This window comes from Erythrolamprus reginae, chromosome 5 (genome assembly GCF_031021105.1).
Source record: "Erythrolamprus reginae isolate rEryReg1 chromosome 5, rEryReg1.hap1, whole genome shotgun sequence".
In the NCBI taxonomy this organism is placed as follows: Eukaryota; Metazoa; Chordata; class Lepidosauria; order Squamata; family Dipsadidae; genus Erythrolamprus; species Erythrolamprus reginae.
The window spans coordinates 16,737,408-16,761,680 of NC_091954.1; the positions used below are offsets into that span (position 1 = coordinate 16,737,408).

Sequence of the window (24,273 nt, forward strand, 5' to 3'; positions counted from 1 at the left end):
TTGCCTCATTTGTGGAATCTGGTCTCCTTGCATTCCTTCTCTAGTCTCTATTTACTCAACTGGAAGCAGTCACTCAATTGCCCAGATTAGACAATCAGTGATTTTCAAGATACACTCATTGCAAGATCTTCAGGACATTTCCCTCCCCACGTTTTACAGCTCAGCACACAATTGTTCAGAACAGATAACTGCAATCTTTTCTTCCTTCAGCTGAATTCTGGCAAATTCCTATCTTTCTTATTATTTATTTATTTATTTATTTATTTTATTTATTTATTATTTAGATTTGTATGCCGCCCCTCTCCGCGAACTCGGGGCGGCTCACAACAAAGCATAAACAAATCGTACATACATTCTTCCTGTTCCCTCAACCACAATTCAATTTTGCCAAAAATAATGTACAGTAATACCTCATCTTACGAACTTAATTGGTTCCGGAAGTAGGTTCATAAGGCGAAAAGTTTGTAAGACGAAACATTGTTTCCCATAGGAAACAATGTAAAAGCGATTAATGCGTGCAAAGGGGGAAAAAATAGCAAAATGGCGCTCTGTTGGGCGCCGCCGCCTGGCTGTCACCTTTCAAAACGTTTCGGCCTCCAGGAAGGACGTCTTCTTGACGTCAAAGCTTTGCCCATGGAATTCCCTATTGGGATTCCCCACCTCCTTTCCAGCCTCCAGATTGGCCGAAAACGCTGCTGCCGATTGCAAAAACGGTGCTCCACCAGGCGCCGGCGCCCGGCTGTAACCTTCTGAAACAGCCGGGCGCTTCTCGGCGGCCTCCGGAACCTGAACCCAAACTTCCAGGTTTGGCGTTCGGGAGAACGCCGAGAAGCCCCCCGGCTGTTTCAGAAGGTGACAGCCGGGCGGCGGTGCTTCTCAGCGGCCTCCCGAACCCAAAAAGTTCGGGTTCGGGAGAAAGCTGAGAAGCCCCCTGGCTGTTTTAAAAGGTGACAGCCGGGCGGCGGCACCCAGCGGAGTGCCATTTTGCGATCTGTGGTGGGTTCATAAGCTGAAAAAAGTTCGTAAGAAGAGGCAAAAAATTTCCGAACCCCGGGTTCGTATCACGAGGATTTCGTATCACGAGGGGTTCGTATCACGAGGTACCACTGTAGTGTATTTAGGTTGTTCTGCCAATCTGCAAACTGGATGGTATTTTTATTTCTTAAAAAGATTCTACTTCCTTAGAAAGCTATAGAGAAAATGCAGGGTGGTCAAAGTCTATAGTGATCATTAAACAAGAGTTATACATTTCATAATTCATATACAGTAGAATCTCTGGTCACAAATGCTTGTGATCGCAACCAAATCGGATTCCATCCTAAAACTTCTGCACTTTAACTACTGTGCTACCTCAGCTCATATTGAAAAAAAAGGATACAGTGTTCCCTCGATTTTCGCGGGTTCGAACTTCACGAATAGCCTATACCACGGTTTTTTTTTAAAAAAATAATTAAAAAATACTTTGCGGTTTTTTTCCAATACCACGGTTTTTTCCAATACCACGCCAAACTAATAATTTTTCCAAATAAATAACAAAAAATAATTATTGTTAATAAATAATTATGTTTATAAATATCAGGATCACTAAGTGTCTTATTCAATGGTGAGTACCAGTAATAATGGTGAGTAAATAATGGAATGGGAAATGGTAATTTAGGGGTTTAAAGTGTTAAGGGAAGGCTTGTGATACTGTCAATAGCCAAAAATGGTGTATTTACTTCCGCATCTCTACTTCGCGGAAATTCGAATTTCGCGTGTGGTCTTGGAACGCATCCCCTGCGGAAATCGAGGGAACACTGTACTGTCTCACTACAATCACCAGCTCTCTCTCTCTCTAGAAATTGTTGAACCACACCATAACTGCTGGGTTAAAACAGAGTAGCTTTCAGAAGAAGTTCTCATATATGGAGGAGATTAAAATGACAGAATGGCTTCATTTTACAATTTGCTTCATTCCTCTCTTGTTCTCACTCATTTATGGACGAGGGATTTGTTTTGTTTTGAATGTGTACGTATTCTAGGCAGCAAGTTTTTAACTGCCCTTTTATAGAACTGCAAATCTCAGACATCAACACCATCGAAAACGTCCAAAGATATTTCACCAGAAGAGCCCTTCACTCCTCCACTCGAAACAGAATATCCTACGAAAATAGACTATCTATCCTGGGTCTTGAAAGCTTAGAAATGCGGCGCCTAAAACACGATTTAAGTATTGCCCACAAGATCATATGCTGCAACATCCTTCCAGTCAATGACTACTTCAGCTTCAACCGCAACAACACAAGAGCACACAACAGATTCAAACTTAATATTAACCGCTCCAAACTTGACTGTAAAAAATATGACTTTAACAATCGAGTTGTCGAAGCGTGGAACTCATTACTGGACTCAATAGTGTCAACTCCCAACCCACAACACTTCTCCCTTAGACTCTCCACGATTGACCTCTCCAGGTTCCTAAGAGGCCAGTAAGGGGCCTATATAAGTGCACTGATGTACCTATCGTCCCCTGTCCAATTGTCTTTCCTTATCTCATTTATCATATATATTCTCTCCTTATCTATATTTATATATATATATATCTGATATATATATATATATCATATATATTCTCTTCCATATGTATTGTATATTGGACAAAGAATAAATAAATAAATAAAAATATACATCTTGGTAGTGGCAGGTGTTGAGAAAGAAAGAGCTTTCAAATTAAAAAAAACATCTCTTATGATGCGGTTGACATTTTAGCCTTAAAAAGATGATCTAACTCTTTCCTTTCCTTTATTTTCCCTTCCAGCAAAAGCTCACAAGTCTAAGGATCATGTCTTAAACTCTGGCACCTTAAACTTGTTCTCGAAAGCAGATATTAGCTATGCAATACTTCAAAGAGAAGGGAAACCTCAGTATGTTAGTATGCACGGAAAAAGAAAAAACCTCCTTGATCTCTGTGTGTGCTTGTGTGTGTCAGAGTATGTAATTGGGAAGAAGTGTAGAAGAAGATGGAAAACTCAGAATACCAACAGAGCTGCCTGAAGTAATTTCTCCCCTCTCCCCTCTTGCTTTTTGCCTGCCAAATTGATTTTCTGTCCAATATTCTCTTCTGTTTAGCAGTTCATTTGTCATTCTGCCAGTGGGGGGCATTTAGAATGATTATGAAAAGCTGCCGAGGTAATCAGTTTTCTATTTACTTTGCAGCCTTATAAGAACTTTATTAGAGGAACGTGGGGAGGGGCAGGAGGAAGACAGCTCTCAGCTTCGAATGGTCGAGATCACCGTTCCCCGTAGGCTGCGCACATGAGTGCGCGCGCACCCCAAAATACCACGCCGCACGCCCTTTTCCATGGGTGCGCAGTCTCCATCCCCCCTGCCAGCCCGCGGGGGGGCGGGGGCAGGGAGGCGCCGGCCAGTGTTCCCTCTAATTTTTTTTGGGGGGGGGCGGAAAAGTATAGTGTCTGAGCGGCTGTCCCTTTGGGACTGGGCGGCACAGAAATAACAAATAAATAAATAAATAAATAAATAAATAAATAAATAAATAAATAAATAGATAGATAGATAGATAGATAGATAGATAGATAGATAGATAGATAGATAAATAAATAAATAAATAAATAAATAAATAAATAAACAAACAAACAAACAAACAAACAAACAAATAAAAAACCCACCCTGTTTTGCCTCAGAGAATTTCAAAATAAAATACTGTACTGTGTGTCTATAACAGTGAGCTCATAACAGAGCAACTCTATCAATATCAAAATGCCACTTAAATAGTTGAGCTAGTTTCAAACTAGATTTTGATTTTCTTTCTCTCTTCCTTACTCCCATTCTTTTTCTTTTTCTTTTTCTTCCTCTCTTTTTTCTATCTGTTTCTCTCTTCCTCTCTCTCTCCTTTCCTCTCACTCTTTCCCTCTCGGCTTCTGGGCAGGTTTGGAAAACTCTGAGTTGATGATGATTTTTTAGTGAGCGATTGCTCACTGCTCAGCTTAGAGGGAACTATGGCGTCGGCAGTAGAAGGCGCTGCCCCTGCCCGCCCGATCTGCTCCCTCTCCTCCTCTTCCGCAGAAAGAAACGGACAGAAGCTGCCTGCTTGAGCCTCACGTTGCTCCACCCCGCTTCGTCCTGCCTGTCATCCTCCGTTGTGTTTTCGGTGGGGGAGTGGCGGGAAAGCCGGGTTTGCTTTCCGTGAAAGCAGCGCGCCTTTTAAACACGCTGCTTTCCTGCACCTCTTTCCTGGGGGGGGAGTGGCCTCCTTCCCCTCCCACCCAGGAAAGAGTTGCAAGAAAGCAGCGTGTTTAAAAGGCGTGCTGCTTTCACGGAAAGCAAACCCGGCTTTCCTGGCCGGCACAGGGCTTTCCTGCCGCTCTCCCCCGAAAACACAATGGAGGTCCAGGATGACAAGCGAAGCGGGGTGGAGCAACGCGAGGCTCAAGCTGGTGGCAGAAGACCTCCATTGTGGTTTCGGCTGGGGGGGGGCAGGAGGACCTTCCTGGCTTTCCCGGGCAGCTGGCTGAGCCTTGTGCCGGTCAGCAAAGCCGGAGACGTGGAGAGAAAGGAAAGAGAGGGAGGGGAAGAGGAGAGGAAAGAAGGAGGGGGGGAGGGAAGGGAGAGAAAAGTGAATGAGAGGGAGAGAGAAAGGGAGGAAGAGAGGAAAGAAGGAAGAGATAAATATAAAAGGAGAGAGGGAGAAAGAGAGGGAGGGGAAGAGGGGAAGGAAGGAAAAGAGAGAGAGAAAGAGAAAAAAGTGGAAGAGAGAAGGAAAGAAAGGGAGAGAGAAAGAGAGAGAGAGAAGATAGGAAGGAAGAGAGAGAGAGGGAAAGAAAGAAAGAGTGAGAGAGGAGAGAGGAAGGAAGAGTGAGAGAGAGTGAGAGAGAGGAAGAAAGCAAGAGAGAGAGAGGAGTGGAAGGAAGAGAGAGGGAGAGAGAAATGATAGAAAAAAAGGGGGAAGAGAAATGAGAAAATGATTGAGGCAGAGAATGACAGGAAATAGAGAGAAATAGAGAGAGAAGTGATTCTTGATTTAAAGCATATGGTAAAAGCACTTAAATAATAACAGAGAAAAAAAACCCCAGCCCTCACCTGTTTTTATTAATAGTTATGTTTTTGGATTTGCTGGTTGTTTTAGTTTTAATAGTAATAGAGTTTGGTTTTTTTTTATTATTAATTTCTTTTAATAAAAAAGTAGGGATTTTATTTATTTATTCATTCATTCATTCATTCATTCATTCATTCATTCATTTATTTATTTATTTATTTGTATTTCTATGCCGCCCAGTCCCAAGGGGACTGCCGCTCAGACACTATACTTTTCCGCCCACCCCGAAAAAAAATTAAAGGGAACTTTGGTCGAGATGGCTACCAAGTAAACCTGGCTTAGCCCCTTGGCCATGCAGGGTATCCAAGAGTGGAAAACAAGTGTGACTAGTTTCTCCATGCAGAGATCAAATCTGATGCAGCATTAGCATTCTATGGCAAACTTGCAAATAAATTGATGCAGAATAACACAGCTGGAAGGGACCTTGGAGGTCTTCTAATCCAGTCCCCTGCTCAAACAGGAGACTATGCCATTTCAGACAAGTGACTGTCTAGTATCTTCTTTAAAACCTCCAATGATGAAGCAACCACAATTTCTGAAGGTAGGCAATTTCACTGATTAATTGTTCTCACTGCCAAGAAATTTCTCCTTAGTTCTAGGCTGGATCTCTCTCCTTGACAAGTTTCCATAACTTCTTGTCCTGCCCTCTGGTGCTTTGGAGAATAAGGCTGACACATTTTCCTCTGTGACAGCCCCTCAAATATTGGAACCCAGCTATCACATCCCTCCTAGTCCTTCCCTTCATCAGGGGTGTCAAATTCAAGGCCTGCAAGCTGAATCCGACCTGTGGGATGGTTATTATTATTTTATTATTATTTATTAGATTTGTGTGCCGCCTCTCTCCGTAGACTCGGGGCAGCTCACAACAATAGTAAAAACAATACACAATAACAAATCTAATAATTAAAATATCTAAAAACCCCTTATTTAAAAGCAAGACATACACACAAACATACCATGCATAAACTATATAGGCCAGGGGGAGATGTCTCAATTTCCCCATGCCTGATGGCAGAGGTGGGTTTTAAGGAGTTTACGAAAGGCAAGGAGGGTGGGGGCAATCCTAATCTCCGGGGGGAGCTGGTTCCAGAGGGTCGGGGCCGCCCCACAGAAGGCTCTTCCCCGGGTCTCCCCAGATGACATTGTTTAGTCGACAGGACCCGGAGAAGGCCAACTTTGTGGGACTTTACTGGTCGCTGGGATTCGTGCGGCAGAAGGCGGTCCTGGAGATATTCTGGTCCGCTGCCATGAAGGGCTTTATAGGTCATAACCAACACTTTGAATTGTGACCGGAAACTGATCGGCAACCAATGCAGACTGTGGAGTGTTGGTGTAACATGGGCATACCTAGAAAAGCCCATGATTAGATCTGGCTTGCAGGGCCACCCTGGAAACAGTGAAGGACCAGCCTGCAGTGCCTCTGCCAGCAAAAATGGAGCTCAGGAGGGGTGCAGGGGCCCTTCTGAGCTCCATTTTCTCTAGCAGAGGGTTGCAGGAGACCATGACAGCTGGAAATGGAGCTTGGGAGCTTGTTATCACTGGCAGAACACTCAGGCCACCACAGCAGTGGCAGGTTTAAAATGGAGCTGTGCATGCAGCTCTGGGTGACCGGCAGGCACACATGCGCATTCAAGTGAGATTTTGCTTCTGCACATGCATAGGAAGCAGTCTCATGAGGAGACATATGCGCATGTGAGATTTTGGTGGGTTTTTTTTGCTTAGCGCATGCCAACATCTCTCTTGCATGTGCGTCCTCTCACAAGATTTTGCTTTCTGCACATGCACTGAAGCAAAATGTGCCTGCGCACACACCGGTCACCCGGAGCGGCGCATGGAGCATACCAGTAGCGACGGTAAGAAGGAACTCCGGCCTGCACTACAGACACCCCCGACATGTGTGACATTGAGCTGGCGATGACCTTCATGGGCACTCCTACTCTGGCCACCTTTGGCCAAACACAATCCTGATGAAGGTTGTGTGTCCCTCAATGAAATTGAATTGCACACCCCTGGACTAGATCTTCCAATCTATGCCATCCTCCACCTCCATCAATTGAATCTAAGGTTTTCCCATGCAAGTAACACAAAGGAAACTTCTCTCTCGCACCACCTCTGCTAATGTCAGGCAGCAGCTCATGAAGCTTGGATAGGTGAGATGCAGCCATGACAGATCAATAGCAAGCAGAAAAAAGGTTGAAATTAATTATCAGGGTTTTTTATGGCAAGTAAATGCAAATACAGTAGAGTCTCAGTTATCCGACAAACAGGTGGGCTGATAGTCAGATAGCCGAAATGTTGGATAATCCAGACTCTACTGTACTGCTTCCGTCCCCAGCTCTCTCGCTTGCCCACTTTCATCCTCAACTATCTCTCTCTCTCTCTCTTGCCCGCTTCCAGCCCCGGCTCTCTCGCTCGCCCACTTCCATCCTCAACTGTCTCTCTCTCTCTCTCACCCACTTCCGGCCCCGGCTCTCTCGCTCGCCCACTTCCATCCTCAACTGTCTCTCTCTCTCTCTTGCCCGCTTCCGGCCCCGGCTCTCTCGCTCGCCCACTTCCATCCTCAACTGTCTCTCTCTCTCTCTTGCCCACTTCCGGCCCCGGCTCTCTCGCTCGCTCGCCCGCTTTCGCCCACTTTCGGGCCCGGCTCTCTCTCTCACCTGCTTCCCTCCTCAGCTGTCTCTCCCTCGTGCGCGCTTGCTTCCCTCCTTCCACCTTGCTTCCCCATTGTGGCTGTCATGTTTCGGGGGGGGGGTGTCTGGGGTGTGTGGAAATGCCTACAGCCATGCCCCCAAGCAGCCATGATATCAGATAATTCAGAGTGTCAGATATCCGAAGGATGGATAACCGAGACTCTACTGTATATATGTAAAAAAAAAACCACTTGCTATTATGTAAAATGCTGCTATTATATTCTCAAGGTCAGATTCCGCCCGCCCTTCCTTGTGCACAGTTCATTTCCCAATGTGGCAGAGCCAGAAGGAATGTGGTACATCTTGCCATATTGCAGCTTAGCATTCTTTTTTTTCCCAAGGACAGCAGATTCTGTCACTTTATTGGCAAGACTTGTTTTCTCTAATGAATTTTTACTGAACAGATTCGCCAAGTATTTATTACCATCACAATGACAGGAGCCCCTAAAGCAAAATTTCTTTTTTACATTTTTGATCACTTGGGCAATTTGTCTGTTTCACTTCCTGGAACACTTGGAATATTTTTTTTTTCCTGATGAGGTTGATTTGCTTATAGAATAGAATAGAATAGAATTTTTATTGGCCAAGTGTGATTGGACACACAAGGAATTTGTCTTGGTGCATATGCTCTCAGCGTACATAAAATAAAATATACATTTGTCAAGAATCATGTGGTACGACACTTAATGATTGTCACAGGGGTCAAAAAAGCAATGAAGAAGCAATATCAATAAAAATCTTAGGATATAAGCAACAAGTTACAGTCATACAGTCAATATGGGAGGAAATGGGTGATAGGAATGATGAGAAAAACTAGTAGAATAGAAGTGCAGATTTAGTAGAAAGTCTGACAGTGTTGAGGGAATTATTTGTTTAGTAGAGTGATGGCGTTCGGAAAAAAACTGTTCTTGTGTCTAGTTGTCTTGGTGTGCAGTGCTCTGTGGTGACGTTTTGAGGGTAGGAGTTGAAACAGTTTGTGTCCAGGATGTGAGGGGTCAGTAAATATTTTCCCCGCCCTCTTTTTGACTCGTGCAGTATACAGGTCCTCAATGGAAGGCAGGTTGGCAGCAATTGTTTTTTCTGCAGTTCTGATTATCCTCTGAAGTCTGTGTCGGTCCTGTTGGGTTGCAGCACCAAACCAGACAGTTATAGAGATGCAGATGACAGACTCGATGATTCCTCTGTAGAACTGAATCAGCAGCTCCTTGGGCAGTTTGAGCTTTCTGAGCTGGCGCAGAAAGAACATTCTTTGTTGTGCTTTTTTGATGATGTTTTTGATGTTAGGTGACCATTTTAGGTCTTGAGATATGATTGAACCTAGAAATTTGAAGGTCTATACTATTGATACTGTGTTATCTAGTATTGTAAGAGGTGGAAGGGTGGAAGGGTTTCTCTTAAAGTCTACCACCATTTCTACGGTTTTGAGTGTGTTCAGTTCTAGATTGTTCTGGTCACACCACAAAGACATTGTTTCTATGTCTGAGAATTGATTCCTGGTTGTCCCAAAAATGCTTTTCAAAAGCATTTGGGTTATCATCATCTCTTCCTCCTCCTTCTCCCCTCCCCTTCCTCTTCCATTCCTCTTTTCCTTGAAAACCTTTTGCTTCTTATCCAAGAAGCTTCTTCAGTTCTGACTGCATGGTGGGGAATGGTTGATTCCTGCTGATTTCATGGACATAATCCAGTCTTTTGTAAATTTTGTTTGTTTTGCTGATACGGTGATACCTCTACTTACGAACTTAATTCATTCCATGACCAGATTCTTAAGTAGAAAATTTTGTAAGAAGCAATTTTTCCCATAGGAATCAAATAAAAGCAAATAAGGCGTGCGACTGGGGAAACCACAGGAAAGGTGGAGACCCTGTTTCCTCCCAGGATATTCCTAGAGAGGCTCCATGGAGGCTTGTCCCCACCTTTTCTGGCCTGTTTCCTCCCAAGAGATTCCTAGAGAGGCCCTACAGAGGCTTCTCTCTGCCTTTTCCGGCCGTTTCCTCCCAGGAGATTCCTAGAGAGGCCCCAGGAAGGCTTCTCCCTGCCTCTTCTGGTTACAGTTTCGGAGGCTCGGGGTTGTAAGTGGAAAATGGTTTTTGAGAAGAGGCAAAAAAATCTTGAACACCCGGTTCTTATCTAGAAAAGTTTGTAAGAGGCGTTCTTAGGTAGAGATATCACTGTACATTTTAATTTGTGTTTAGCATCCAGAATCCCATTTGCAAGAAGGGTAGCCTATGCTAAATCAATGACATTAATAAATACAACAAATCAGTATATTTTATTGAAATAATGCTGATTGGTATTGTCTTCTACTGCAATGGCATGTGATGGATGGATGGATGGATGGATGGATGGATGGATGGATGGATGGATGGATGAGATAGAGAGATAGATTGGTTGATTATACATTTCTCAGTCTAGCTGCTCTGCTTTTTCCCCCCCTCAAGAATTGAGAAAATCAGTTAGGTGCTGAGCAAAATAGAACTGCAAAATAGAAGCTACCAATTACACTAAAATGTCACTTCAAATAAAAATCAAGATAGGATCATACATCTAAAAGTTTTAATTACATTTGAGTATCATGGTTTTGTTCTTCTATTTTGGTCCTATACTTTGCGGTGCGATAAATCAGCCAGATCTGAGACATAACTGTTCTGGCAGACAGTGCTAGCACAGTGTCATTCAAAAAAAAAAAAAAATTCCAAAGATCAAGGGACACCAAACAATATTTCCTTTAGCAAAAGAAGCCATGCATATTCTTGTTTTTTCAGAAAAAGAAACTAAAATTAATGTTGAAATAAAAGCATTTTATTGGTCTCTCTTAATTAATTAATTAATTTATTTATTTTGTCCAATACATAATACACATTGAAGACAAAGAAATGTAATAATATAAGTAAAGAAAAGAATAGAAGATAAGATATAAAAGTATAGGTGAACATATTTGAAAGGAAGAAAAGATAAATGAGATAAGGAGAGACAATTGGACAGGGGACAGAAGGCACACTGGTGCACTTATGCACGCCCCTTACTGACCTCTAAAGAACCTGGAGAGGTCAATCATGAATAGTCTAAGGGAAAAATGTTTGGGGTTAGGGGTTGACACTACTGAGTCGGGTAATGAGTTCCACACTTCGACAATTCGGTTGCTGAAGTCATATTTTTTACAGTCAAGTTTGGAGCGGTTAATATTAAGTTTGAATCTGTTGCGTGCTCTTGTGTTGTTGCGATTGAAGCTGAAATAGTCATTGACAGGTAGAACGTTGCAGCATATGATCTTGTGGGCAATACTTTGATCGTGTTTTAGGCGACGTAGTTCTAAGCTTTCTAGACCTAGGATTGATAGTCTGCTTTCGTAGGGTATTCTGTTTCGAGTGGAGGAGTGAAGGGCTCTTCTGGTGAAGTATCTTTGGACATTTTCAAGGGTGTTGATGTCCGAGATGCCGTATGGGTTCCAGACAGATGAACTGTATTCAAGGATGGGTCTGGCAAACGTTTTGTAGGCTCTGGTGAGTATTAATGTTTAATAGAAGGAAAAATCCACTTCAAGATATCTCAACTCCCAATTTTCTGTGATACATCACACCCATGCACTGTTCCTGGAAGCAACAATGGAAGCCATTTGACAAACCACTCTCTTTTGCCATTCTTTCTTAGCTTCTCACTTTAACCTTCAGTTGTAGGCAGGGTGGGCTACTACCCAGACAGGAGGGAACGCAGCGGGGTAGCAAAAATGGAGCTCCACCCCAGAGCACCCAATTTGACCTGAAAGATGTTGGAAGAAAATGCAGGGCGTCCTGCATAAGCCATGCTCAGAATGTGGCAGTAAAAATTTTGGTAGCCCTTCACTGGTTCTAGGATACTCTGACGCTGATCTGATGAGAACCCGGATTGTGGGGGCAATATGCTGGCTCTATTAAAATAAAAAAGTGCTATTGCTAACATATTGTAAGCCGCCCTGAGTCTAAGGAGAAGGGCAGCATACAAAATTGTTCTGTCGGGCTCTCTGGTAGACTCCTCCCAAAAATTCATAGGTACAAATTTCAGACACATACACGTTTGAAAATTCAAAACAATGTTCTTTATAATGAAAATTCACTTAAACCAAGCCCTCTTTTGGTATAGCAAAGAGCACTCATCTCCAAACAAACTGGTAATTTGTACAAGTCCCTTATCAGTTCTCTGATACTTAGCTTGCAGCTGTGAGGCAATTCACAGTCCTTCTTCTTTCACAAAGTGAAACACACTTTGCTCTGGTTTAGTTTCAAAGCTGGGGAAAATCAGCACACAAAAAGTCAAAGTCAGTAAAGCAGTCACGAAACACAATGATCAGATAATCCTCCACAATGGCCAAACCCACAGGCTGCTATTTATAGCAGCCTCACTAATTACCACAGCCCCACCCAACCACAGGTGGCCTCATTTTCTTTTATAATAATCTCTCAGTTGTTGTTGCCTATGCATCGCTCTCCTTATGCGTGGCTGTATCATTAACTCTTGTTCTGAATCCAAGGAGGAGCTAGATAATTAATCTCCTTCTGAGCTGTCTGCCACACTCTCCTCCTCCCTGTCACTCATATCTTCTTGGTCAGAGGAGCCTTCATCATCAGATTCCACTGGGGGCAAAACAGGCCTGCAGCATGTGGATATCTCCCCCACATCCACAGTCCTTGGGGCAGGAGCAGGGCCAGAGCTAACCACAACACAAAATAGAATAGAATGATAGATAGATAGATAGATAGATAGATAGATAGATAGATAGATAGATAGATAGGTAGATAGGTAGGTAGGTGTTCTGTCTGGGTGTCCCCAGACTTCAACACCAACTGGAAAAAGCAGCCAGACATGCTGGTAAAAGCAAAGGTACTTTATAGTTGGGAAAACAAACACAGAGACAAAACTGTTCTTACAAACAGGGTTGTTAGGAGGCTTCACAGCAGAGTCATGACGGCCAGACAATACAACAAACTTCTTGCTGGCACACACACCTCTGTAGAGAATAAGACCCATGCCTCCCCCCAAGGTTTCAGCTTTCAAGGCCACAAGCTAGATTCAGAGACGCCAAAGAGCACATCCAGATCGCAGGACTCCCAAAGATAATACTCCACAATTACAGGAAGGGTGGGCCTGCCTTTTCAGCCTTTCTGGGGAGAACCACACCCAAACCCAGCTGTTGCCTATTTAGTGCTGGAAATACCTGGCTAATTGTCCCCTTCGCTGGGCTGCTCTTCTCTGCCTTAGATCAATTATGGCTTGTGCATCCTCAGCTAAGGACTCCAGGCTGCTTGCTGGGGAGAGCTCCATCCCGGGGGACTCAGGCTGTTCTCCCTCTCCCTCAGCCTGACCTTCCTCCTCCCCGTCTGCCTGGGCCTCCTCCTCCTCCTGTTGTTCCTCATCCTCCCCCTCTGAGCATGGAGCCGGCAGAGGTTCAGCCATTCCCTGAGGAGCCTCAGATGGAATCACAACAGGTAGGTAGATAGATAGATAGATAGATAGATAGATAGATAGATAGATAGATAGATAGATAGATAGATAGATAGATAGATATACAATGTAGTTCATTTGATCCAGGCTGCAAGACCAATTTTTCACACCTTAAGGGCAGCAAAGACAAATACTAGTGCATTTGACGAAGAAGAAGTTTTGTATGCACAAAGAGAAGATTGCAAACAATCCATTTTGGGAAGTCATTTTGGGCAGCCCCTGTGTAATAGGTTATTGTATTTCTTTTTCCTGGGTTTACACCAGGGGTGAAATGCAGCCTGTTCCAAGCAGCTTGTGCAGGCAGCTAGGGCTGACTGCACAAAGTCCCTCCCACCCGTGCTGACATCATTATGTCCCTTTTTGGGGACTTTTTCACATTTTGTTCATGCGCAGAAGGCTTTGCGTATGTACGGACGATGGACATTTGCGAGACAGTAGGGAAGGTAAGTGGATTTCACCCCTGGTTTACAGAATATGTTGAATTAATCAAATTAGCTGGGTTTGCATACATGATAAAGTGTTCTGCCGGCGTGTTTCAACCGCCCGTAATTACAGGGTAATTAGTCCAGGAGGACACACACCATACGATAAAAGGGAAAACCCAAAAGTTTTTATAAACAGAAAAACAGAAACAGGTCACTTTTTAAATGTCAAAGGGATTTTCTGGTATACACAAGGCACAGGTTAAATGCTATCCAATTGCTCACCCAATAACTGGGAAATTGAGTCCAATTCTAAAGTCCAGAGAGTCCACACACAATCTTGAACAGCACAAAAACCACGATCTTGATGAAACAATGAATCAGATAAACTGCCATGAGGCTAAACCAGCATGCTGTTCTATTTATCTGTAGCACTAATTACAGCAGCCCCACCCAACCACAGGTGGCCTCATTTTCTCTTGTAATAATCCTTCAGTTGTTGTCTCCTATACATCACTCTACGCATGCGTGGATGTGTCATTAATTCTTGTTCAGAATCCAAGGATGATACAGATGATTGATCTCCTCCTGGGCTGTCTGCCAAACTCCCCTCTTCCCTGTCACTCATGCTTCCTTGGTCAGAGGAGGCTTCGTCGGCAGATTCTATCGGGAGCAAAACAGGCCTGCGGCATGTGGATATTTCCCCCACATCCACCTGCACATTCCTTGGGGCAGGAGCTGGGCCAGAGCTAACCACAACAATAAAGTATGAAAAAAACCCTAGCCAATGCTACAGTAATTCAGCTTTCTAATGTGCTAGAAATATATCTACTAGATTATGAACTGACCTAATTAAAAATGTAATGTGGACACAGCTTTAGAAGTGATGTAATATCCAACCTTTTCCATCTGTTTTAGTATTTGACCCTTGATCTTAGCTGCATGAGTGTTGAATATGTACTTTCCCAAAGATTTTTGGGTTATTTTTGTTCATGTGTCAATGAAGAGAGAAAGAGAGAAAAGACAATCTGAAAGAAAAGACACTAGAACTTTCAGCAGCATTTCTTTGTCATTGTGTGTGTGTGTTTTAATTTTTGTGTTTGATGATAGATCCGCCATGATCATTCTTTCCATCACAGATACATACCTGAATGGATCAACACAGAGACACAACACTTGAATCTCAGAACTAGTCAGAGAACACTGTGGTTCCATTAAAACATATTTTAGGAATCCACTATCCCTTATATTCACCTGGGGTTCTTTCGGAAGTTTTGAGGTTGGCACAATAGCTGACTGGGGAATTATGGGAGTTGAAGTTCATATATTTTCAAGTTACCAAGGTTGAGAAACACTGATCTAGGCATTACAACTCGAACTAGTTTAGATGCACATTTTATTGTTAGATTCTCTATATCAGTGTTTCCCGGGTCCCGTCGACAAAACAATGTCGTCTTGCGGGCCCCAGGAGAAGAGCCTTCTCTGTGGCGGCCCCGGCAGTCTGGAATCAACTCCCCACGGAGATCAGGACTGCCCCCATCCTCCTTGCCTTTCGTAAATTACTGAAAACCCATCTATGCCGCCAGGCTTAGGGGACATAACTAACCCTTAGCTGTTTCATTTTATGTATGGTTTAATTGGATGGTATGACTGTTTTTTATAATGGGTTTTTTATAATTGTTTTTAACATTAGATTTGTGCTTTGTATTTTGTTGTCAACCGCTCCGAGTCTTTGGAGAGGGGCAGCATACAAGTCTAAATTATTATTATTATTATTATTATTATTATTATTATTATTATTATTATTATTATTATTTCCCGGTTGTATTAATAGGCCAGATATCTTGCTCCTATATATATTTCATCTGGATGTTTTTAGTGTTTTACAATGTTTTAGTATTTTTAACTGTGATATATATTATTTGAATTGTAGGCCATTTGGAGTTATTGACTGAGATAGGCAGCTAATGAAATTGAATGAATGAATGAATGAATGAATGAATTAATGAATTAATTAATTAATTAATTAATTGTAACACCTGTCTCTTTTTCTAAATATAAATATTTAGTTTATTATGTACCCGAAAAGGAAAGTAGTGGTAAACATATGGGAGATAAGAGGTTGCAGAAGTGTCAAAATGTTTTATAACTCATAACAGCAATGAGAGCAGCTGGGTGGGGTGGGGTGTGGTAATAGAAGTTTGGGAGAGTAAACATACCTGTATGAAATAGCCCAGAAATAAACACACAGATCAGAACAGGGATATTACGTATATGAGCTTCTTATTACAAGATCCACTTATTAATATTATAATTTATGTAAAGAAGAAAAAAAACCAGAAAATAGGAACCCAAGTTTTCACATTATACAGAGCAGCATTGCAAATCCCTCTATTTCCATAGTTAATCATATAATTCTTCAATCGTGCTAGGATGATAGAAATGTAACTTCATTTTTTTAAAAAATGGAAATGAGGAAATGAATAATAAATGTGACAATTTACAACTATATTAACACTCTAGCATCCATACCCACGGTGAACTTGTTCAGGCAGGATTTAAACTGGTCCACCCACAACACAACACAAGAGCACACAACAGATTTAAACTTAATATTAACTGCTCCAAACTTGACTGTAAAAAATATGACTTCAGTAACCGAGTTGTCGAAGTGTGGAACTCATTACCGGACTCCATAGTGTCATCCCCAAACCCCCAACACTTTACCCTTAGATTATCTACGGTTGACCTATCCAGATTCCTAAGAGGTCAGTAAGGGGCGAGTACAAGTGCACTAGAGTGCCTTCCGTCCCCTGTCCTATTGCTCTCCTGTATCTCCTATACCTTTCTTCTATTCCTATATCTCTTCTTCTATTCTTTCATTGATATGTTCTATTCCTATATCTTCTTTTCTATTGTTTCATAGATATATTTTACTATGAGTATCTCCTCTATAACCTTCATCATGTATTTTACTATGTGTATATTGATATATACCCACTAAAACCCTCATTGTGTATTGGACAAAATAAATAAAATAAATAAATAAAATAAATAAAATAAGTTTACCTTTCATTACAGAGACCCATTGCCTTGCCTTTCCAGGGCCCAGTTTGTACCTGGAAGAGAACGGAATCATGTAACCCCTTCAGGGCAGTTTTCACTTACTGCTGACATGATGACCTCTCCACCTAAGTTCTGGATCTCAGCTTTGACTTGGCTGCAGATTTTGAGTTGGTGGGAGTAGAACTTGATTTGTTCCAGGTAAGCGAATAAGTCTTGCTTACACGACCAGTCTGGACACTAAAAAATAAAAGCAAAAATGCATAGTGGTATGATTGAGCTAACTACTTTTAATTTTTTCAATTCAATTCAATTTATTAGATTTGTATGCCTCCCATCTCCGAAGACTCAGGGTGGCTCACAAACATCAGGGATACAAAAGAAAACTGAGCTAAGAGGCTGCAATAACCCCCCCCCCATTTTCCTTTCTTTTCTTTTTCCCATTTTCCTGTTCCCATTTTTCCTTTTCCCATATCCTTTTCTTTCTTTGTGGTGCAACCCGGAAGAATCTTGAACAGCACAGACCCAAAACCGTAGACATGTTGGTAGATTTTAGGAGAAACCTTCCTATACTACCAACTCTTACAATACGTGACAACACAGTATCAACAGTAGAGATCTTCAAGTTTCTAGATTCCATCATATTTCAAGACTTAAAATGGATGCCTAACATCATTTGGCGAGTCCCAGGGAAAGAGCCTTCTCTGTGGCGGCCCTGACCCACTGGAACCAGCTCCCCTCTGAGATTAGAACTGCCCCCACCCTCCTTGCCTTTCGTAAACTCCTTAAAACCCACCTCTGCCGTCAGGCATGGGGGAACTAAGATAACTTCCCCAGGCCTATACTGTTTATGTATGGTATGTTGTGTGCATATTTTTGAAATTATGGGTTTTTAGCTTTCTAATTATTGAATTTGTATTATATACTGTTTTCTGTTGCTGTGAGCTGCCCCAAGTCTGCAGAGAGGGGCGGCATACAAATTTAATAAATAAATAAAATCAATCAATCAATCAAAAATGTCATCAAAAAAGCACAACAAAGAATGTTATTTTTGCGCCAACTCAGGAAGCCCAAACTGCCCAAGGAACTGCTGATTCTACAGAGAAATTATTGAGTCTGTCATCTGTATCTCTATAACTGTCTGGTTTGGCTATGCAACCAAACAGGACAGATACAGACTTCAATGGAACTGCAGAAAAAACAATTTAGAATAGAATAGAATAGAATAGAATAGAATTCTTTATTGGCCAAGTGTGATTACACACAAGGAATTTGTCTTTGGTGTATATGCTCTCACTGTACATAAGGAGAATAAACAGTGGTAGTCAAGGTTACTAATGAACTATCAAATCGTACTAGGAAACAAATAAAAACAATATAAATTGGAAGATCTATAAGCATAAGTGGGAAGAGATAGATACGAGTAAGGAAGAGAAGAACAATAGTAATTTAATCTTAGTAAATTATTTGACAGTGTTGTGGGAACTTGTTGTTAAGCAGAGTGATGGCATTTGGGAAAAAAAACTATTGCTACCAACCTGCCTTCCATTTGAAGACCTGTATACCGTATGAATCAAAAAAGCTCTTTTACCATCAATGTACCCTCTAATTTTTTTTTGGTGTGGGCGGAAAAGTATAGTGTCTGAGCGACAGTTCCTTTGGGACTGGACGGCATAGAATAAATAAATAAATAAATAAATAAATAAATAAATAAATAAATAAATAAATAAATAAATAAATAAATAAATAAATAAATAAATAAATAAATAAATAAATAAATAAATAAATAAATAAATAAATAAATAAATAAATAAATAAATAAATAAATAAATAAATAAATAAATAAATACTTTCTTTTTTATTAAAAGAAATTAATAATTAAAAAAAAACAAAATCCATTACTATTAAAACTACATTGTGCTACGTCTTATTTTTGTGGGGTGCCTTATATTTCTCAAATAAGACAAATTCACAGGCAGAAAAGCTGACACCCCCAAAGAAAGTGTACCGTACGGTACACTGATTACAGTACGGTACCTGTCGGTATGGCACCCACACACACAAACGACGGCACTTATTATGGTACAACAGTATACTCCCGCTATTGCAGCTTCCGGCCACCAGAGGAACTACAGTCTACGCACTGTAGTGGGGACTGTAATGGCGGTGAGACAGCAGCAGACTGTGTCTGCTGTACTGGATGGTACAAAGCGATGGAAGGGGCCAGCAAGGTGACACCACATTATTATGGTACCGCTATGAACACCTTTGAATGGTACCGTATGTTTTTCCACCGTACCATATGTAAACTTGACTATGCCTTATTTTCGGGGGGTGCCTTATATTAGCAAATTCTGAAAAACCTCTGACATGCCTTACTTTCGGGGTACGTCTTATTTTCGGGGAAACAGGGTAAAATATCTACAGACCCCTCACATCTTGGACATAAATTGGTTCACCTTCTACCCTCAAAAAGATGATAGAGGGCACTGCACACCAGAACAACTAGACACAAAAACAGTGTTTTCTCAAATGCCATCACTCTGCTAAACAAGTAATTCCTACAACACTGTTAAACTATTTACTCTGAATTACTATTCTTCTTCTCACCCTTCCTATTGTTGTGAGTGATCCTTGTCAGTCTCAGGACATGCCTGATCATGAGGACGATGAACCAGGTCCCTCAGGTTATCCTGGGTTAGGAAGGCTGCCAGAGGGATTGGAAGCTGAGAGTGATGAAGATATTGATGTGGGAATACCAGATGGGCTGATGTGACAATGGGAAGTTGGCCCTACCAGATAGTGAGGAAAATGTATCAGGAGATGAATGGTTAAATCCTAGATATTGCAGAATGGCTAAAAGAAGAGAAGAGATCCAAGGTAAAAAGTATTAATTCTATATGAATAGCTCTGTGGATTGTAGATGTCATTTCCAGGTTTAAACAGGAAATGAAGGCGGGATTTGACAACTATGCTCAAAGAGAATGGCGTAGATTTAGTGGCTATCCTGAAACAAAGAAGTGAAAAATTTATGCTGTTGTTGTTGAAATGAAGCCGAAGACACATTGTTGAATTTATTATAAAGCCGGTAAGCAATGAACTTAAAGTAGTGATTTATACTTCCTTATCTCTGAGCAGCCGAGGATTGGTATATTAGGAATGCTGCCCGGAACAGTAGCGTATTTTAAAGCCAAGAGAAATCGCTTTCATCTGTTTGCTTTGCATTTTTTGCCTTGCTAAAGTTTTCATATGTATAAATTGTGTCAATAATAAAAAGACTATTATTTCAAGAAGTGGAGTTTTAAGAGTCTTGGAGAATTAAGTATCCATGCCCAGAACACCTATTATATATTTCCTCCCACTTATGACTATAACCTTGTTGCTTGTATCTCTATGATTTATTTTTTAATTTATTGGATTTGTATGCCGCCCCTCTCCGCAGACTCGGGGCGGCTAACAACAATGATAAAAAACAACATGTAACAATCCAATTTAATAAAACAACTAAAAACCCTTATTATAAAAACCAAACATACACACAAACATACCACACATAACTTGTAATGGCCTAGGGGAAGGAATATCCTAACTCCCCCATGCCTGGCGACAAAGGTGGGTCTTAAGTAATTTGCAAAAGACAAGGAGGGTGGGGGCCATTCTAATCTCTGGGGGGAGTTGATTCCAGAGGGCCGGGGCCACCACAGAGAAGGCTCTTCCCCTGGGGCCCGCCAAACAACATTGTTTGGTCAACGGGACCCGGAGAAGGCCAACTCTGTGGGACCTTATCGTCTGCTGGGATTCATGCGGATCTCTATGATTTATATTATTTATTCGTTTCCTAGTATGATTTAATTGCTTATTAGTATCCTATGATTATCACTAAGTGTTGTATCTTATGATATGATGAATGTATTTTTTTCCTTTTCTTTTTATGTACAGTGAGAGCATATGCACCAAAGACAAATTCCTCGTGTGTCCAATCACACTTGGCCAATAAAGAATTCTATTTTATTCTTTTATTTTTTAATTTTGTTATATAGATATCCACAGTATTTAAACTGATTTCAGAAGAAGCTCTTACACATTTCAGAAATGGCTTCTATGTGCTTGGAGGGAAAGGTCAGGGAAATGAAATGAAAATGAAATATTCCTTGAGGGTGGACAACTAATTGTACTGTCCTTTGGGTTTTGGCCATCTCATAATCCTGTTTATGCCTTTCCATCTTTCCTCCAGGCATCTCAGATCTTTTATGCTCCTTATCAAGATTTATGTAACAAAGTATTGCTTGCTCCCAACTCAGATGCCAGTTGAACATCATAAATTTACAGTTGCTCTTTTGTATTGCTGCCAGTTTACTTATTTGACAGTGTTAGGCTGTTTTTGCAAGAGGTACATAATAATGGAACTCCATGTTGTTTTATGCATCTAATACCTATGTGGGGGTGATATTGTTGTTTCAACTTCTTGTTGTTTTTTTTATGTCTGGAACAGCAAATACAAATGTCCCCTTCAGGAATAAAATATTATGGAGCTGAATAATCACCCATACTTGTCATTCTGCAAAACGTAATGAATAGTATCTTCAGTGTGTGCTCTCCTATTTCAATGAGTTAGTTTCTGTGACCTGAATATGAAAAAGACAACTGACAGTATTTTCACATGCAGCTGCTTCCAATACTCAATGTCTCTAACACAGTTGGAAACTGACCCTCCGTTGTCTACAGTTCTGCTGAAGTCCTACAGAAAAAAAGGGAGAGATGACCAGGAGGCCAGGTAGTTTTCATTTACCTTCCCTACCAGTTCGCAAATGTACGTGCACCTCCGCCCATGCGCAAAACCTCCTGTGCGTACTCATTACTCATTATATCCACAGGTAAGATTTAAGTATTGCCCCCAAGATCATATGCTGCAACGTCCTACCGGTCAATGACTACTTCAGCTTCAACCGTAACAACACAAGAGCACGCAACAGATTCAAACTTAATATTAACCGCTCCAAACTTGACTGTAAAAAATATGACTTTAACAATCGAGTTATCGAAGAGTGGAACTCATTACCTGACTCAATAGTGTCAACCCCTAACCCCCAACATTTCTCCCTTAGATTATCCACGATTGACCTCTCCAGGTTCCTAAGAGGTCAGTAAGGGGCATACATGTGCACTAGTGTGCCTTTCGTCCCCTGTCCAATTGTCTTTCCTTTGCTCTAACATCTGTAGTTATGAAAACCTTTGAAAGGCTAGTGATGTTTCACTTGAAAACCATCACGGATCCACTGTTAGACCCCCTGCAATTTGCATACCGAGCAAATAGATCAACAGATGATGCTGTTAATATGGCTCTACACTACATCCTTCAACATCTTGAATCTCCAATGACCTACGCTAGGGTCCTCTTTGTGGACTTCAGTTCAGCATTCAATACCATCGTACCGGACATTCTCTTAACCAAATTAAATCAGCTAGCGGTACCTGAACACACTTGTAAGTGGATCACAAGCTTCCTAACAGACAGGAAGCAGCAGGTGAAGCTAGGAAAAATCACATCAGATACATGTACAATTAGCACAGGTGCCCCCCAAGGCTGTGTACTCTCACCACTTCTCTTCTCTCTATATATTAATGACTGCATCTCAAACGATCCATCTGTTAAACTACTGAAGTTTGCAGATGATACAACAGTGATCAGACTCATTCAAGACAATGATGAATCCGTATACAGATGGGAAGTTGAACAACTATCCTTGTGGTGTGACCAGAACAATCTAGAACTGAACACACTCAAAACCGTAGAAATGGTGGTAGACTTTAAGAGAAACCCTTCCACCTCTTACAATACTAGATAACACAGTATCAATAGTAGAGACCTTCAAATTTCTAGGTTCAATCATATCTCAAGACCTAAAATGGTCACCTAACATCAAAAACATCATCAAAAAAGCACAACAAAGAATGTTCTTTCTGCGCCAGCTCAGGAAGCTCAAACTGCCCAAGGAGCTGCTGATTCAGTTCTACAGAGGAATCATTGAGTCTGTCATCTGCACCTCTATAACTGTCTGGTTTGGTGCTGCAACCCAACAGGACCGACACAGACTTCAGAGGATAATCAGAACTGCAGAAAAAACAATTGCTGCCAACCTGCCTTCCATTGAGGACCTGTATACTGCACGAGTCAAAAAGAGGGCGGGGAAAATATTTACTGACCCCTCACATCCTGGACACAAATTGTTTCAATTCCTACCCTCAAAACGTCACTACAGAGCACTGCACACCAAGACAACTAGACACAAGAACAGTTTTTTTCCGAACGCCATCACTCTACTAAACAAATAATTCCCTCAACAATGTCAGACTTTCTACTAAATCTGCACTTCTATTCTACTAGTTTTTCTCATCATTCCTTTCACCCATTTCCTCCCATGTTGACTGTATGACTGTAACTTGTTGCTTATATCCTAAGATTTTTATTAATATTGCTTCTTCATTGCTTATTTGACCCTATGACAATCATTAAGTGTTGTACCACATGATTCTTGACAAATGTATATTTAATTTTATGTACGCTGAGAGCATGTGCACCAAGACAAATTCCTTGCGTGTCCAATCACACTTGGCCAATAAAAATTCTATTCTATTCTATTCTATTATCTCATATATTATATATATTTTCTTCCTTTCATATATCTTCTCTATTTTTACATATTATCTTTATATATATTACTTCGTGTCTATTCTCTTCCATATGTATTGTGTATTGGACAAATGAATGAATAAATAAATAAATAAACCACAAAAACGTGGCTAAATAGGAAGGTATTACATCCGGACGGGTGGGTGGGGCCACCCGTAGTTGTTGCTACCCATTCCCCGAACGGGGCAGAACCGGCAGAATACTACCTCTGCATTAGGCCCTCAATACTTCCTCCAACTTATCAGTGACAGGATCAGTGTTAGAGAAATAAGCAAGTCATTCCAGGAAAATATGAAAGGTATCTTCCCCTCACTCCTTGTTAAAGGAAAAAAAATCTCTCTGTGAGCTTCCAGGCCAAATGCAAGAATACTGACCATTCTACAGCTTAGGAGCTTGTGGAGAGGAGAAACCAGAGACTCCACTAGTGTTTTGCAGCCCTGGGAGGAAACACCAGGTTTGATTTCCTTTCTCATAAACTGCTTGCATGATTGGTAGGATCTGGAGATGGTTTGAAATCAGCTCAAAGTTCGTTGAATGCAAATGTTTATTTATTTATTGGATTTGTATGCCGCCCCTCTCTGTAGACTCGGGATGGCTAACAACAGTAATAAAAACAGCATGTAACAATCCAATACTAAAACAACTAAAAAAACCCCCATATTATAAAACCAAACATACATACAAACATACCATGCATAAAATTGTAGAGGCCTAGGGGGAAAGAATATCTCAGTTCCCCCATTCCTGGTGGCGGAGGTGGGTTTTAAGAAGCTTACGAAAGGCAAGGAGGGTGGGGGCAATTATAATCTCTGGGGGGAGTTGGTTCCAGAGGGCTAGGGC

At 41.4% G+C, this 24,273-nt stretch overlaps 1 protein-coding gene across 2 annotated transcripts in view; it reads right to left on the bottom strand.

Annotated features, from left to right (window-relative positions):
* Positions 1 to 24,273, bottom strand: part of CTNNA3 (catenin alpha 3) — a 1,220,185-nt gene that overhangs the window by 14,253 nt on the left and 1,181,659 nt on the right. For both annotated transcript variants that reach the window (XM_070752167.1, XM_070752166.1), the window contains exon 17: positions 16,848 to 16,982. In XM_070752167.1, coding sequence (XP_070608268.1) covers positions 16,848 to 16,982 — 135 coding nt within the window. The remainder of the gene's footprint in view (positions 1 to 16,847; positions 16,983 to 24,273) is intronic.